This window comes from Hirundo rustica, chromosome 15 (assembly GCF_015227805.2).
Source record: "Hirundo rustica isolate bHirRus1 chromosome 15, bHirRus1.pri.v3, whole genome shotgun sequence".
NCBI classification, from domain to species: domain Eukaryota; kingdom Metazoa; phylum Chordata; class Aves; order Passeriformes; family Hirundinidae; genus Hirundo; species Hirundo rustica.
In genome coordinates this window covers 13,314,393-13,332,053 of record NC_053464.1, presented here as the reverse complement: position 1 = coordinate 13,332,053, position 17,661 = coordinate 13,314,393, and the positions used below count along the sequence as shown (strand labels likewise).

General features: G+C 41.2%; 1 protein-coding gene across 2 annotated transcripts in view; it reads left to right on the top strand.

The window, feature by feature from the left end:
• The window catches only part of SMURF1 (SMAD specific E3 ubiquitin protein ligase 1), a 45,525-nt gene that overhangs the window by 8,341 nt on the left and 19,523 nt on the right, over positions 1-17,661 (top strand). For both annotated transcript variants that reach the window (XM_040079166.2, XM_040079165.2), the window contains exon 2: positions 17,571-17,609. In XM_040079166.2, the coding sequence (XP_039935100.1) occupies positions 17,571-17,609 (39 nt within the window). The remainder of the gene's footprint in view (positions 1-17,570; positions 17,610-17,661) is intronic.

The window sequence follows — 17,661 nt, the reverse complement described above, 5'->3', positions numbered from 1 at the left end:
CTCACATCAGTCTGGACTTTCTTTCTTCATGGCCCTGACCTTTCTTCTTCACATGCCAGATTTGGTCTGTGTTGCACCCCCAAAGCCAACCGGACATTGCAGCAGCAAATTCAATCCCTGTGGTCAGTGTTTTCACATTCTTTAGTACATGGGGTATATGACCTGAAAAGTTTATTGGAAAGGAAATGTCTTTAGAAATGCATGTGCTCTGTTTTCCTGAAGAGCAAAAGGAAAAAGAAAACCCAAGACTCCAGCCCAAAAATGAACTGAGTATATGGATTGTACTGTTACTTTAACAGTAATTTTTTGACTACACAAGTGCAGGATTTAGAAAAATGAAGAGTTTCAATTTGATTCAGACTTGCAGTGATTGATGCGTTTCCCAGGGAATCCTTGTTCTTTGTCCTTGCAGCTGATGTGTTTTGGTTCCTTTCCCATGTGCAGACATTTTTATAAGCATATGGGAGCTTCACTTTAACTCAGAATTAAAATATCATATTTTACAAGTGCAAGTCTAATTAGCAGATACCTCATTGTTGCTCCTTTAATGTTAATGGGAAGAGAATCCATTACATTTGGTAAACTTTGGGTTTGCACTTGAGTGGGTGAGCGTAAGCTAAAGGTCTGATGTCAGCCTTTGAAAGAGAAATTGGGTGAATTTTCTGGGCTCTTGAAGTGATATTTACTTCAGTGCTTTATATTGCAAGGAATTCCGAGCAGTGTCTCTCATATCTCTTTCTTAAAAACATCTGCAGACAGGTAATGGCCACATTAAGTACTGCAGTGGGCATGTTCATATCTCATGTGTCTGTAAATACCCTACTGAGCAGATCAGAGAGAGCAGAAATGGCTCGGTGAAAAAAAATATAATGCCTGAAATGTTGTGGCTTTTGGAATTGGCAGGGAGTTGCTGTGTATCTAATTTTTCATCTCCCAGCTATCCCTTACGTAAAGCGTTTTTGTGCTGTGGTCGGCTGATGCATTTAACCCACCCCTGAAATTGTTTTTAACCGGAGTGAAAATACTTCTGCTGAGGTTCCCCCTTGCACAGATGAGTGGTGAAATAAGGTGAGATGAGGATAAAAGGCAGAAGTGAAGTTAGGGAAGCCAGAAGATGCCAGAGAGTGGTTCAGCTGTGAAACTCAGTGTGGTCCATCAGCCTCTGAATGTTCTGGAGTCCGAGAAGGGCTTCAGTACCGAGCTCAGGCTTTAATGACTTTATACAACTTGGTGAGGGTGTGATATAACTAAGTTCTGTGATGTAATTAAATCTTTGCATCTTTTCCCAGAGATCCCATCATTCATTCAATAATCCAACATTAAATTTGCCTCTGGAAAAGCCCAGGGTGTAGGAATAAGTGTCTGGCTCTTTATGAGACTGACTTTTGCATATTGGGCAATAATTAACTAAAAATAGTATGCTATGTATACGACTAATGTGCCATAATGGGAACACCTACATCTTTTATTCCTTCTTTCCAAGAATTTTCGCAAATTTAATGTTAATAGACTTCTTTCAAGGCATATTAATTAATGTGTCTGTGCTCATTTATCAAGATCTGTGTGAGACAGCCGGGCAGCCCGACACCGGCCTGCAACCCCTGGATCTGCTGAGGGTGATAGAATCAGCTCCAATAATTGTGCTGTCACCAGCCCTAGAAGGAGAACTAGGAAGAGACTTTGGCAAACAAAAGAAACATGTGAATAGGTGTTTTACTGTGTTGTGTTCTTTAGTTTAAAATTAAATACCTCCTTGGAGTCCCAGGTCTGTCTGGTAACAGGATAAATAACACTTCAGTATAACCCAGCAGCTTGGCTTGGACTTCCAGTCACAGTCATTTCTTTTATAATTTTTTTTTTTGTGCAATCATAGAAGTAATTTGACTTGTTATAAATAATGTTTTATAAGCTTCAATAGAAATTAGCAAACCAGCCATCAAATGGGATTTATAAAAAGTTGCTTGGGAAAATGTGTTGTAAGTAGTCTGCAATTCAAGGCATTTCCTTTGCAGGATGCTTATCAAGTCTGCATGTGCTACTTCCAAATTGAACTAGAACGTAGATGAGAGCTATTTTTGATAGGGAAAAAAAAAAAAAAAAAAAAAAAAGAAGAAAATAAAGCCCAGTTGGAAAGTAGTAACAGGTTTTTTTCTCATTGCCTTAGGATGTAAATCCTGCAAGTGTGCAGAGAGAAAACAGACTTTGAAACAGCCGAAGAAAACAGATTTATCTGTGATGTTTGAGATGCTGCTGGTAGTGTAAACGTGATTGAAATAGTCATGGTAGGAGTGGTGAGTAAATATACCAGAAGCTTTTGGATAAACTGACTTCTCTTGCTGCTCCATATGCCAAGTAAAGGCAAAATGTCCTGCTTGTTTCTGGGATGTTCCTTCCTCAGGAGGAGCAGGCGCTGGCTTTAAGGATTGCTGTGCTCCCAAATGCCAGTGCAGAGCTCCTCTTTAATGCCCTGGATGTGGTTGCTGGACTCTTCTGAGCTGTTGGAATTAAGATGTTGCAAGACCGAGGGGAAAATGATCCAGCAAATATTTTTGTGAGGATTTCTTGTAGATTAATCAGTTTTTTAAGCCTTTTGGTGTTTCACAAATCAGCAGTGAAACCTGGAATGTGGAAGCTGTCTGCACTTTTCAGGACAAAGTGCTGCCTTATTTGACCGTCAGGCTGATGGATAAACTTACAGGACAAGCTTAACCATTTTTTCCAGACTGAAAAATTACCAGGCTGAAAAGGGATCTCACCTGTCATTCTCCTCTAACTAATTTTTGGCTTTTCCTCTGACTTGAGTCAAATTTGATAAAGGCAGAGACATTAAGCATACCGGGGCTCAAAACTCATGGAGATGAGAAGCTTGGGAGAGCAAATCCACCCTCCTGTGGTGTGGCAGAGTGCTCCTGGTCCCAGCCCTGTGCACAGGAGATGTGGAACGAGCAACCTGGGAAAGTGAGAGAGGAGCTCTGAGGTAGGAAATGGGGGGACATACTTGAATTAATCCCCACAAAGCGATAGGTAAACCAAGATTCATGAACCGCGGTGAGAGCATTTGGGGGTTTTGTTGGCTTTTCTCCCCCCAGAATTTAACATTCTCTGAGGCAAACACCCAGATGACTTTATCAAGCACCTGTAATAACACTCCCTATATGTTTGTTTGGATTTAGGGGTTTTGTTTTGCCTGTTCACCCAGCTGAAAGTGTGCCTTAGTTCCTCACACAGAGCTTCAGCTGCGCCCTGCTAGCACGTCGCTTCCAGCACCAGCCACTGCATCAACCTCCTACTGGCATTTTTTAATTAAAAGAGCAGCACTATCACTTCAAATTAGTGCCACATAGCTTATTGGAGTAAGGAGTGAAATGGTGTTTAAAGGTTTTTCTCTCGTGGAAATTTTTTATTAAAATTTGCTCTCTTTTGGGTTTATCAGTAGTTTGTCATTCAGTGCTTGGACAATATCCGATTCTGAGGTGTGCAAGTCCTCTCAGTGATATGAATGCAAATAAAAGGCTGGCTTTTAATATCTCGACTGTTTGATAAACAAGAAGCACCTTCTTCATAAAAACAAAGGAACCAACATTATATTATTTTATGGTACCCACAAAGCCAGTGTCAGCCTGTTTTTCAAGTGCATTCCCTGTGTGGAGAAGGCAGTGAAGAAATATATATTTCTAGGAGCTTCTGTGCCATGAACTGTGAAGAGCTGTTTTTGTAATCCTGTTCAGTGAAATTGTTAGGCTTCCGTTATACTAAATTACTGTGAGAGCAAGGAATATATCCAGGGGGAGGTAGCCCTAGTGAGAATTTTCCTCATACAGCATTTCATTTTGTCTGGAATATTAGCACTGTTAACCATCCATGCGAAATGTGATGTATTCAATCTATTTAATCAATTTAAAGTGGAAAGCAAACGTCTGAGGCTTTGAGTGAACCAGCTGTCCTCATGTGCTGGCTTTTCTAGATATTAAGTTCTGGGCTTTGGATGTGCTAATATAGTAGTTTGATAAAAAATGTTTTGTTTAAGAGAACTTCCTTCTCTTTTTTTTTTTTTTTTTTTTTTTTTTTGCAGGATCCTGCGACCGAGTGGTGTCACTTGCATAAAATCCTGTGTCTGAATATGCATTAAGGTTGTCTAGGAAGAGGCAATGTATTTTTTCCTTCAAGCTCCAGTTTATTTATGTAATACCTTTGATCAAGGTATCTCAGAGCAGTAATTTATTGATGTAATGGACACTGACATTTCGTACAAGGAAAATGGCAAACAGGTGCTGTTGACAGGTGAAGTGATGGATGTATAATGTTGAAAAAATTGTGACCAAGCATCCTGGTCGGAATAATGCAGTAAAACATCTTCACCCAGATCCCAGTCTTTGTGACTGCAGATTCACTTGGGATTTGACAGAGAGGTTCCTTTAACGAGTAGCTTGCAAGTTGTTAATAAAAATCGCCCATGGGAGGAAGGTCCACATATATTGTTGTTAAGCCACTGTTGAGAAACTGATTTTGCAATGAAAATGTTTATTTGTTTTGGAAGGAAAATCTGTGCTAGAATGCTATGCAAGCTCTACTTATCTCTTTTCATCTAAACTCTATTTTTATTTTGCTCTCTGCAGCCAGTCTGTAACTAAAACATTCCTAGCATCCTTAGGCTGGAGATTCAGTCAAGGACTTTTTTTGTCCTGCTTTCAAGATGATTCCAGTCTTTCTTGAAGCCTCTCCAAAGGAAATTTCCTTCTAGAGAGGAAAAGGTGGCAATGAGGGAAGTCACTGCTTATGGTCCAAAGGCTTAGTGACATCCTCTTGTTGTCATGTCCCGCCATGCTTAATCGGACAGCAAATGGAAATGTTTTAGCATAGCTACAATGGCACACGATAAGAGTTGGAGCCACTCAGTGATGTTAATTCTGCTTGAGTTCACTGGGCTCACGAGCTGGCTGTTAGCAGAATAATGTGGATAAATGTTCTGTGGGCACAGAGGAGAGGGGCTGTGTCCGTGTCCGTGGGCGACAGGCTTCCCTCCCCACCTCCCCATCCAATCGAAGGGTATTTGCCATCACGGATTGGATTTTCTTGCTCAACCAGGGATTGGCTCTGACCAGTGTGTTTGTTTTGTTGTTCATCCCTGGTGACTGTCAGTAGCACTTGGCTGAATAAACAGAGACTATTGATCAAATTTGAAGTCATTAGCTTGGCAGTTTAAATAGATGCTGGCCTATATGATTAGAACAAGGGAGTAACACATAGGCTGATACAGCTTTATTTGGAGTAAAAGCCTTCTTTTCACAGAGTCCTGTTTGGTGCCATTCAGCTCCCAGTTTTGTGCCTCCCTTAGGTCACGCAAGAATGAGACATTTTGCTTAAATTACCTAAAGCAAGGAGGGTGGCTTTGCTTGTGTAAGAGAGCGATAACACGGATATAACAGGGATCCGCTGAACTTTGGTACCAATTGGAGATCGGGTTTGGAAGAAGGGGGTGCTGCCATGAGGTTATTGGTTAACCACATCCAGCAAGAGCATGCCCTGGGAGGAATCCTGCTCCAGGCCCCCAGCTCCAAAGCAGCAGCAGTGTTTGTCCATCTCGCTGCTGCTCAGCTGAGAGACACACGGCTGTGAGACCTGAGTGTTTACACCCAAACACCACGAGTGATTAATTAATCCTGAACAAAATAGTTCCCTTTTATGCTGTCGTGCCATGTGCCTGACAACCTTCCCCACCACTTGAGCATTTTGTATGGAGCATTTTGCTGAGGGAGTTCTGGAGGGCTGAGCGCTAATCTCCTTCCTGCCAGCCCGGTGCTCCTGAGTCACCGAGCTGCGTGTGTCCCTCGAGAGCGTGCACGTTCAGCACCGGGGCGCACACGGATTGACCCACATTTCCTCGGGCACGGCAGCAGTCACGTGCAGCTCATTGCCAGGAAATCAGATGAGAACTGATGCAACTCAGTTCATCCAGCGTTTGCATGGCCCGGGCCAAAGTGCTTTTAGGGATTTACCACTTGTGTGACTAATAGGTGATTAGGTGGATTGGAGGGAGCGTGTCTACGTGCTTCTTGTAGGCAAGACTTACCCTGTAGAATTGGCAGCACTGAGAAAAGTCTCTTACGCATCATTCTCTCATAGTAGTTTTTAAATGGGACTGGTTATTGAATTAGTTTTTCTTCCTCTACGTAAAAGCTTTCGTAGTAATTCCTTGGAAAGTTTGTTACTTAGGGATGTTTTCCCTGCGACAGCTGGACAGATGTCCTGTAGAAGAAAACAATGATTCAGTCCTGGGGTTAATAAAAGAACAAAAGTAGGTGAATGAATGATAAAAACTTGACTTCACAAAGCTATTAATACCTCTGTAATTGCGGTCTTTTTTTGGAGCAAGCCTCGTTTCTGTCCCATTCTCCTTCGCCTCTGCCACAGCTTCCTTATTCTTGCACATCCACTTGAAGTCCCCCTCCTTCCCCAGTGCCACCACTGTCACCTCCCCACGTCCCTCCCCGGCTTCAGCAGGGCTGGCACAAGGCCCGGGCTAATAAGCCCAGACAAGCTGATTCCCTGGCAGGTGTCCAGGTGGCTGCTCACCTTTTAGCATCAGTGCCCTCCACAAACACGGGTGTTTGGGGCTGCCTTGGGAAAATTTACAAATTTTTCATTTCTGAACAAGGAGAGTTTGAGCTGCGTTCTCTGAATTAATGAAAAAATAGACATAAAGACAGTGGAGAGCGATTTGTAGCCTCTTGGGCGGATGTTGGAGGGGATTATAACAGGCTGGATAATCACAAAACAACCTACTAGAGATTGAAAAAAATTTCCAGGAGTTAAAAACAATATTGTGAAACAGCTAATGTACCTGATTCAAAATGAGAAAGGATGCCAAGAATTTAATTTGGGTGAACACAATTTTTCTTCTCTCTTCCTGTTTTTAAACTTTGCACCTTTATTTTAGCTTTTGTATAGGAAATTAAAGTAATTGTTCCATTTTGTAGCTTGGCACTTAATCAGCCTGAATTATTTTTTAGAATTTTATCTGGATGGTCAAGGTGCTATTTTCCCATTTTTTTGCATATGCCTCTTGAATCGTCTGGAATCTGATGGATATAATTTGAATATGGAATGGTAATGAAGACAAAAATAGATGTGTGGAAGAGCTGGTAACAAGGAAACCATCAAGAAGAGAAGTCAGTGGAATGTTTAATTCCATCTAGTGTGGGCAGTTTTCCCTCTAAGACATTAAAAGCATTTATACCTCAGCACTAAGATCCAAGTTAGGATCAAGACTTCATTTATTATGGGCCATTAGGCTCTGCCACTTCTTTCCAGCACCAACTCCATCTTGATGATCCATATGTTTGTTATCCTCAGGTTGATAACGACAGCCCAGGGAGCTCTGGGAAGAAAGACATACTTGGGAATGAATTCCAGCTGGTTCAGTTTTTGGCTGGCCACTCTCTAAGTAGCCTAGAACAAAATGAACTCATGGCTCTGGGCTTTTGTGCTCCCTTAACTCTTCCCTGGCTATGGACTTTCACTGCCCTGATTTTTCAGTCAGCTCTCTCTGGCTCAGTTCAGGAAGAGCTGCTCCATCTCATGTGTTTGTTACCATCCTGACCACAAAGCGAACAGCAGGTCTGAGAATAAGGAGGGCAAAAGCTGTAAGAGTATGAAAAAGTTTCTTTGGCAGCAAGGCCCATGGCTTTGAAAAGCTTTACATGACAAGACTTGAGGCTTTTTATGTTTCTATCCAAACATGCCAAAAAAGCACTCGGCATACCTCAGTTAAAATCCAAGCATGGAAAACAGCGAGATGTGCTGGAAATCAGGGAAAGTTTCTGAGGCATTTGTTAACCTGAGGTATGTGGTGGTAAAGCAGTGATACGGTGCTGGTGCCTTACTTGAAAGTAAGAATGCTTTTCATTTACTTGCAAAAAAACTTGGGGTGTTGACCGTGCCTCTTGAAAAGTCATCCAGTACCTGCTGGAATTTGTCCTGCTAGCAGTTACTGAAGTTAGTAGTGCCAGAAGAGGTGCTTGGTAAGTGTTATTCTTTGCAATAGATTTTGAACAACTGCTTGTTATCGGATTTCCAATTATTAAAGAAATGGGAAATGAGTCTGGGTTATACTGAAATCGGTGTTTGGAGGTTTCTTCTTTCTATGTACGTAGTAGCCTGTAGGCCAGATTTTCCTGTGGAATTTCTGTATTGAAAATTCTTCATTCAGTGTTTCAATATGAATGAAGAAACATGGATTCTTGAACATTGTAACAACAGTGGTCACAGTGTTTTTATACTTTTATTTATGAACTTCTAAAAATTACTCTGGCAAAACTCGTTGGTTTTATTTTCAATGTTTTTAAAATGGGGCTTCTTTTCTCAACATCAGCAGTTTCCTGGGTCACTGAAGTGATTCCCTTGCCAGCGTCCTGCTCTTGGTTCACAAGGAAGCTTCAGTTTAACACTGAGCTGAGCAGTCCAGAGCCAAAGCTGTATATTGAGCACTAAGGCAACGTTCCATGTGGATTGTTTAACTACAACTCTTTTACCGATACATTTAAGCCCCATGGGATGAACTAATAGTTTACATAGTTTGCAACTTACACATAACGCCATTCATTTTTTGAATAATAATGTTCTTGCTTTTGAGCAATCTACTTAGCACTTGATGAAAACCAGACATTAATTTTGTACTGTTTATTAAAGTACCCCAATTGGAAACTTTTGTTCCTGTGAAGTTGATTTTATACCTTACTTAATTGCAGTAAGATATCAAAGAAGTCAAATACTGGTTTTGTCTGGAAAAACAAATCTCAGTTTTAAATTGAGATTGAGAATGTGTTAAATTACATTTTTTTCCTCCTTTACAATAGTGCTTAACATTCAAATTACTTTGTTGAAATACTGACACTACCTGTATGTGAAGGAATGTAAATACCAGCCACTCTTTGGAGATCCAAAACATATGTTTTATGTTTTAAACTGAGAAATCTGCTTTGTTTTAGCTTGGAAGTAGTAGACCTTCTGCTGTTCGACAAAAATTCAGTGTTTCTGTTGAACTGTTGCTTGGCTGTATCTACTCAAACTTTGCCAAGATTTTCTGTACCAAGGTTTCTTCTTTCACAGGTTTCACGTGTTCTGCAGCAGCAGGTCAGACTCCTTTCTGCTTTCTGCATAACAAGCAGCTATTCTGAAGCAAGGCAATATTTATATATTGAGCCAGAGATAGTACTGGCTTAGAAAGTACAAAAAAGTTGCGTGTTGTGTTCCTGACCGTGAACAGGACCCCAAGGCTGGGTCTGGTTTAATTGGTGTGAGTGCTTGTGCATTCTGCTAATTGCAGTGCTCAGTTAAGTACCCGCAAATGTGTTGCTTCTGGTTTTGGTCTCTTGTTCTGCACTTTCTCCTCCGTTATGAAGCAGCTGAGAGCAGTTGTGCAGGTTTTCCTTACGGAATTAGGAAATGAATGGCTTGTAAAAGCTCGAAGTCCATTAACTGGATGGTGTTTTGTGGGGGGAAAAAAGCTGCTGTTAGTACAGAAACATACTTGTAACTCGAATCTCACAAACTGCTTATAAAACATGCAGTTGTAGTAGTGGTCTGGATAGCCCCGGAGAGAATATGTGGGAAGAAGAAGAATCTAAATTTCTGTGTTTTATAATGGATGTAATATTTATTGGAAAAGCCTTTAATGTAGTGAATTAGTAAGCAAATGATCAGGTGCACAGCAGAGTCCTTTTAGGTTTCTTTTTGGGAATGAAAATAAGGCGTAAAAGGCTTTATACCTTGAACTTCTGAAAGTGAAGATCAGAGACACGTTAAATGAAACACGCCTCCCTGAAATGCTGACAGAGCACAGGCGCTGTCCTCCGCTACAGGAGTGTCAACGATTTCATACCTCATTTATGCCTCAGCAGGACCTAAAGCATTCAGGGTTTATTGTCTATATTTGATTTTTAATTTACTGTTGTTCACCTCACATTTTCCAGAGAAACAAATTCATATAGGTGAACATTTGGACAGGATTTCTAGAAAGGACTTTTTGTTACTGGGACTCTGGGATTAGGGCTGGGTTTGAGCTCAATCCCCAGCTCTGCTTGGGACCTGTTGTGAGTAATGTGGGGATGAGAACAGGGTCCTGTTAGGTGCTGAGGTTTTTAGGGATTTGAAAAAGATCCTTTGAAACCTCCGTGGTGTTAAAAGTACAAAATATTTTTGGCAATCTTAGTAAAATTCAGTTTGGAATCTGAGTTATGAGTGCATGTGGGTGGGGGAACGTGTTTTTCATGCTTTAGGAATTTTTTTCCAGATGCTTTTGGGATGCTTGGGTAACTGTAAAAGCAAAGTATTGAGATTTCAGCATGGATTTATTCCTTAGTTTTAATGCAATTTAAGAGAATTGAGCCACACAGTTCCCTGGTGTATTTTTAGCTTTTTTTTTGGTGATGATGTTGCTCAGCTCACGTTGTGTCTGATCCAAAGTGTAAGAATGTGCAAGGTGTGCAGATAAGTCTGTCTGGATAGACACCACTTGCTTGGAAATATGAATTATTCAATGCAAGTGCACGTGGTGAGAGATGCAAAAGATTGAATAAGGGAAGAATTCCAGAGCTGTGTTGATCCCAGTAACTGTAACTTGCACAGTGAAGTGTGGAGTAAATGAAAAGTTCATTTTGTATTTCCAGCAGGACTTTTTGCATTGAAATTGCTTTGTTTAGCTGTCAGCTAAGAGGTTGTATTCGCCCTGAGAACAGCATATTGTTCTGAGTGGTTTTTACAGCCATTTTGAGATTTTTGCAGATACTACTGTACCTTACTGTGTATCTATACAGAAGCTGATTCTGTAGGTGAAACCTGAATGTATCCTTTGTTTTCAGGGAACTGGGAGGCTGTTTGGGGATACTTTAACAAAGCAAAATCTTGACTGAATTTGGGAAATCTCTCCTTACAAAATTATTGTCCCACTTGGCTGTGATCCTGGGAGAGAGGTGTTGGTAGGGGTGGAGGACTGAGTTTTAGAAGCCATACAGTGGGTATAAATTACATTATGTTCTGTTAACGTATTTCCTGGTAAAGCTGTGTAATTGATGGGGTGTTCTTGGGAATGGCTGTAAAATGGTGGTAGTAATGATTGACTGAGCTCTTAAATTCCAGTTCTCACAGAAATTGTGCTCTGGACATGTTTGGAGACAGTCAGCAAAGAGAAAGTGGAAGGGATGTGAGGGAAGACAGAGTTTCAAGGACATCTTGGTGACAGAGGAGGTGCCACCAGTTAGGGTCTCACTTTTTCCCCAAATAAATTTCTGGTTGTATTTCCTACATCTGAGCAACCACTGCAGGGCCAAGAAGAACAGTTAGCTGGAGGTAGGGAAACAGCAGTCTGTGAAAGGTTTGCCCTAAAAAATAAACTTCAAAAGAAAAAGCGCCCATGGAAGTACAGTTTGAGTGGCACATGGGAGAGATAAACCCCATGGACAGCTTCTGCTTTCAGAGCTGAGGGTGTGTCTGTAAGACTCAGGCATCTGGGGATGCTTGGGGTTTATGTCTGTCTAGGAAAGGGGGAACTGTGTGGAGAGTATGACAAAGCTCTTGGCCTGGGTTAGAGGGAGGCATTGCAAAGTCTAAGAAAACTGAGTCAATAGCTGGGGTTTAATGGAAGATTTAATCTGAGAGTTAACCTTTATCTCAGGTATTTGTTAGGGGTGAGCAGAGGGGGAAGAAGAGAGAGAAAAGTTGGTATGAGGAATAATTGATAAGTTTATTCCCACCTCTGATACGTGTGCCTGAGATTTTGAACATCAGAATTAATTCAGCTTCCTATTGATCTCCCTTTTTTATTCCTGCAAAGTTCTTCAGCTGATTCCATAACTCTTTAGTGTTTCTCCAAGTTTTTCATCTCAGTCAGTTAATTTTTAAACTTGCTTTACTGGTCTTGTGCTGCACACAGTCTCAGTTAACAGGGTATTTAATGAGTCTTGTTCTTCCAATAGCCCTGTGCTGGGTTTTTCAATGATTTATATTATTGAGGGCTTAGTCAGCCCTTGCTGGTTGTATGTGAAGACTTACTGTTGGAGAATTTTTCAGTTTGAGTAATTCTTAGGAATGGAGATGAAGCTCTTGTGTTTTGTCAACTTGGTTTTGTTTGCAGTAGGAGAGCTGCCTCTCATTCGTGACTGGTTTCTTCTCAGGTAGGATGGAATTTTTATTCCTGGCTATGTAGATACTTTAATGACATGTTAATGGACTAATAAAAATGGCTTTTTCTGGGTGTGTGGTTTTTTGAAGATCTCTTCAAAGTTGTCTAGTGTTTGCAACTGGCTACACGAAGCCAAGTTCCAACCCACGAGGAGATCATGCCTTGAAAAGAGGCTTTGATTTTTACTGCAGCCTACACAAAAGGGCCACAAAAAGGGTTCGTGTATCAACTCTAGCGACTCTTTGAGAATTGAGGGCTTTATAATGAAGCCTTGCTTTAATCTGGTGCTCAGGGTCTGGTTTAGCATGAGTTCAAGCAAAGCCTTCCAGTGTCAGGGCATGAATGCAGGGCCTGAAGTCGGAGGGGTCTCGGGGGTTTTTGGTTGGATCATGTCTCAGATTGCAAATCTCATTGGCACCACAATGCTGAGATCGTTAGTGAAGGCCACTCAGGGTGCATGTCAGGATGAAATTAGTTCCATACAGCTAATTGGCTTATTTGGCAAATGTAGGGGAAGGCTGTGGGTTTGTTTATCTCTTTGTGCTCGCAGGCGCTGCAGCGGTTCGGGTTCGGTTACTGAGAAGTTAAAGCAGTCTGGATTTAGGCGTTTCAGTCTCGAGCAGACTAAGAGAAAGACCAAAAGTATTCCTAAAGCAAACAAAAAAATTACTAGAATAGAAACCTTGGCCTTTGTGGTGACAATTTAAAGTGCAATTTGTGAATAAAGTGGTGTATTTCAGTTCAGTGGTGTGGCTAGCCGTAGAGAAACTGCATTTTTACACACTTCAGCCATCTTTCCTTTCCCATAAAACCATTTTTTGTACCCCACCACGTATAAGTGGTTGTCATCCTTAAAAAAACCAGACATGTAAAACCTTCATGGGTTGTCTGGTAGTAGAAATAAGTGAGACCTTATCTGCGGTGAAGTCTCATTTAAGGTTATGTGCAGAGAACACAGCTGTAAGCAGAGTCATTCCTCAGGGTGCTTCAGAAGGGGTGGCGTGTGGTATGCGGAGTATTTTCCACAAAATCCACGGAACTGTTTGGACGAGACGTGATTTCACAGAACAGATTCAGCAAAGATTTTAATTGTGGGCTACGAGCTTTGGGGTGTTGGAGCAGCGTGTGGTGAAGAGCTGATGTTTGCTTTTTTTCTCATTTCTTGGGGGAGGCTTTTTTCCACTTCATTATTTTTGCCATGCAGCCTTCCCAAACAGTTTTTCAGAATGGTGGGATTTCTGCTGTGGAAACCAGGCTGTGAGCTGGCACATACAGGGGCTTGTCCTGCTGGGGCACCTCCAACACAGGCTACCAAGTTCACAAGTCAAAACCTACGCAGATTTTGAAACATTAGCAGAATTATTACTTGGATGCCTCAAATTTGACCTGCTTTGTAGTCTTTTTCATTTTCCAGTTGTGTGCAGCAACTTCAGTTTCATTTTATGTCAAGACCTTTATTGCTTTCTATTCCAAAGCCTCATTGTTCTTCTTTGCTCCTATCTTAGAACAAACCAACCAGCCTGTGATGCTTGTAATGATTATGCTGCATATCTCTATGATTAAAGATGGTCTGTACAGAAGGAAATATTAAGTGAAGTCCTTTCTACGCCATCAGTCTGCTGGCCTGTGTTTATCTTCTGTCACAAAGTAAAACCAATGTATCCCGGAATCTGGCTGCCTGTTTGTACAAGCATAAATAATTAACCTGGAATATCCAAGGGAAGGTCAGAGATGGCTGAAATGGGTATTTGCAGCATGGTTCACTGTGACCTCCCCCACCCACCTTTCCTGAGGAAGATGTGGACATACTGCTGGTTTGTCTTGTCTTGTCTCCAAAATTAACTTGGATACTGAATTGAAGGCCGCGGTTAGCTCAGATCATACCCACATGTAAAGGTCCTTAATTTGAGCATGGAGGCTCTTACCTTTAACTTGCAAAGTGTGAATGAATGCAGTCCCAGGTGCACATTTGCCTGCTGTTTTGCATTGGTACAGGCTGGGCCTATGGAATATTTTCATCACTTGCCTTATTTACTTTACTTTCTCCCCCAGGAAACTGTGTTGTTTGTACACCGTGCAGCTGGAAACGCTTGTAATATCTTAGCAGTGTGCAATGGGATGGGCTGTGTTGGGAGCTGGCCTCTGTGATCCTTATGGGTCCCTTCCAAACGGAGACATTCTGTGGTGTATGGGAATAAATGTGGTGCTGATGCAGAGTCAGGCTCTGTTTACTTGGGAATGTTTGAAATGGTTCCTCTCCCAGCCTGTTTTTCTGTGGCTCTCTGCGAGTGCTGCCCTCGCTGCAGGATGGTGTCTCGGGGTGAATTAGCAGCTTTCTGATGCAATTCTCAGCTGGGTTGTTCAGACACTGGTGCCACTCCGTGCTCTCCTCGCTACACCCGTCCTGCTCCTGCAGCACCTCCTGAACCACAGCAGATGATTCATTTCTGTTTAGAGGCAGGGTGGACAACCAGGGCCTGGCAGAGGAACCTCTCAGCTCGCTCAAGTTACATCCCCAGGGTGAATACTGACTTTGTCTAAGGCTCGTCCTTTCTTCACCTCCTGCCAAATATGCTTTCACACTAGCACTTCACCCAGCTGGCTAATTTGGCCTTTGAAATTATCTCAATAATGTCAGGTACTTAAAAAAACATTCCCATCCCTTTATAAATATTATAATCTAGATGTGCAGACATTGTTTCGGTGTTGTTTGGGATCCGTTGTATTAAATAAAGAAGTCCTTCAGAGCTGTGCAGCAATCGGGAGCGGAGCATAAACAAATCCTGTGTCAGGCTGAAACAAGTCGGTTGACTTTGAGGAGGCAGAATGTAAATACCCAAGTCAGGAGAATTAGTACCTTTGGTAATGTTGCAACAAATGCAGGGAGATCACTCCTGCTGACAAGCCCAGAACCCTTCTTGTTTAAAAGAAAGAAAAACTAAAAGTAAAAGCACTTTGGAAAACGGGCGAAGGGGGGATTTGGGCATGACCTGGGCAAAGAGCTTAGGGTCTGTCTCATTCTGCTAAACCCCCTCTGAAGCAGGGATAAAATTAATAACTTTTTAAGCCTTTGTAGCTACACCTACCCAAGTCCATGAATTTGGGGCTTGCAGTAGCAGCGATGAGGTCCTCTCCTGTCGGAGATGATGTGTTTGAGAAGGAAATGTGGCGCAGTCCCAGCTTTGCACAGCAGGGAGGGGCTGGCCGCTCTGCTGCTGGCGTGGTTGCACATCCAAGCCTCTCGTTGCTGACCTTTGCCACCTGGTTTTTTTTACTGGAATTTAGAAATCTGTGGCTTTTAAGTGATACAGCTCTTGCAAATATTTTTTTGCTCTAGTGGGTTTAACATGCAAATAGTGGATCAGAGCCAATGGTCCATCTCGGGCAGCCTGATTCTGGAGATTGCTCCATAAAGGTTTATTTCAGCTATTAGCTTTTGTGCCAATATTTTTCTTACAAGAAAGAGCAATAATTTTTGCAATCGAAAATTGAGGGTTTCACAGGCTCAGAGTGGAAAATTGGCAGCTGTGCTCGTCTACTGTAGACTGAAAGGCTGGGGCAGAGGGAAAAGAGTTAAATGAAAAATATAATTCTTCAATAACAGCTTTAGAAATTTATGCTGCTATTTCGAAAGCACACCTGAAATACAGAGTAAAGGTAATAATTATATGTACAGACCATATGCAGAAAGTTACAGATGTCAACCCTCTCCAGCTCAATAAATTATTCTTAAAACTTGGGATGGCAAAGTAGAGTTATTTGATTTTAAAAATCTCACAGGAACTTCAGAATTCCTTTTGGCTGGTACTAGCATGCTCAGGTTCTGATTTTACTTGTACTTAGTCTCTCTTTCTTGAGCAGTTTTTCCTCTGAAATACTCGCAACAGGAAAAGGAAATTAAAGGTTGCTCTGTTGTGCTTCCACAGAGCAGCGGATGGTGATTCTCTAATCCTGTGTTGTTTCAAATTGAATTGCCATAGTCCTGCACACTTCTCTTTTTGGTCAGTTGTTAAAAAAAAAACAAAGCAAGAGAAGCTTTCTCTGATTATCCAGTTTGCCAGTGTAAGAAATAAGTAATTTTTAATCCATTCTAAAAATACTTTTCTGGTGTGGCTGCTTTAATTGTTACTAAGACGGAGGATTTGTGTATTTTTTTTCCCATGAGCTCCTGGGTTAAATAGTGGATTTCTTTGGTCTGCTTGACACGTGAGGTGAGGCAGTTTTTTCTCTGCTGTCTGTGTTCCATAGAGAGTGTTTCAGTGCAACTAAGAGATGAAATTCTAGTAGAAGTATATAAAAATAAATAAATAAAATATTTGTTCCTTTGCACCTTCCCTTTCCCCAGTATAGAATTACAGTGAGACTGAGGGTAAGTCAGGAAGAAGGGGAGATGGAGATGAGAAGGGGAAATGGTCCATACCTGGGGAATTGGCCATTGATTATCTTCTGAGCCTTCATTCTCATGCTGAAAGATTTCTCTTTTTCCCACTGGGGAAAGAGACTCCCTCAACAGTAATTAGGTCTTTTATAGTTACCTTCCTTTCTTGGATCTTAGTTTGAGATAAGTTAGAGCTCTAATATTTTCCTCTTTGGCTTTGGAGTTGTTTTTCTTGGCCTGTTAGAAGAGTTTAATGGATACTAAACAACTTGGATTGCTGAGATCCTACTGAGCAGTCCTTATGGAAAAGCAAAATTAGACTTGTAGCTGGTAATAGACTTGGTAGAAATGGAGATTGATGTGAGTTTCCTGATCTAATTTTTTCTTAAACTGCTGTGCTGGTGAATTGGGAGAGAGGGAAACGATGTCTCATTTGAGGCCCTTTCAAATGAAAACATCTTGATGCAGATTTTTTTTTTCAGTTTATTTATTTCTCTCTTGAGTGAGGCCCTGTCATACTTATCCTCAAACCTCTGTGTATTTACAGATTGTTTTTTCTGCTGTTGCAGAATTCCTGCCATGCTCAGTTTTACCGTGTATCCACGCTTTGTGTGCAGGGAGCAGGAGGTTGTGCTGCATTTGATGGGACTTAGAGAGAAGTCCCTTCCAGGAATTTTCTGTTCTTTGTTCAGAAAATGTTTAGCCCTTGTTCTAAAACAACAAAATCTGATTTAGCATTTGGGTAAACATGAAGTAAAGAAAATTAGGAGGTTTTAAAGCAAAGGGATGTTCGTTAAATCTTCTGTGTGTTATAACAATAGAATTAAAGCAGCAAATACAAAGCCAAATTTATATGTTAATATTCCAATCCCAGATAAAGAAAACAATGGCCACATTTAATATTTAGGTGTTTTTAATGACTTATGATCAGGTATTATTTTAGCTGATATGATTACCAGAAACCTTTTTTTCCCATTGTTTTAAGATTTCTTTATCTGCTTTTCTGTTTTGCAGTATTATGTGCCAAGAATCTCGCAAAGAAAGATTTCTTCAGTAAGTATGTCCTAATTGTGTAACTTTCTACTCTGGATTAATCAGATTTATT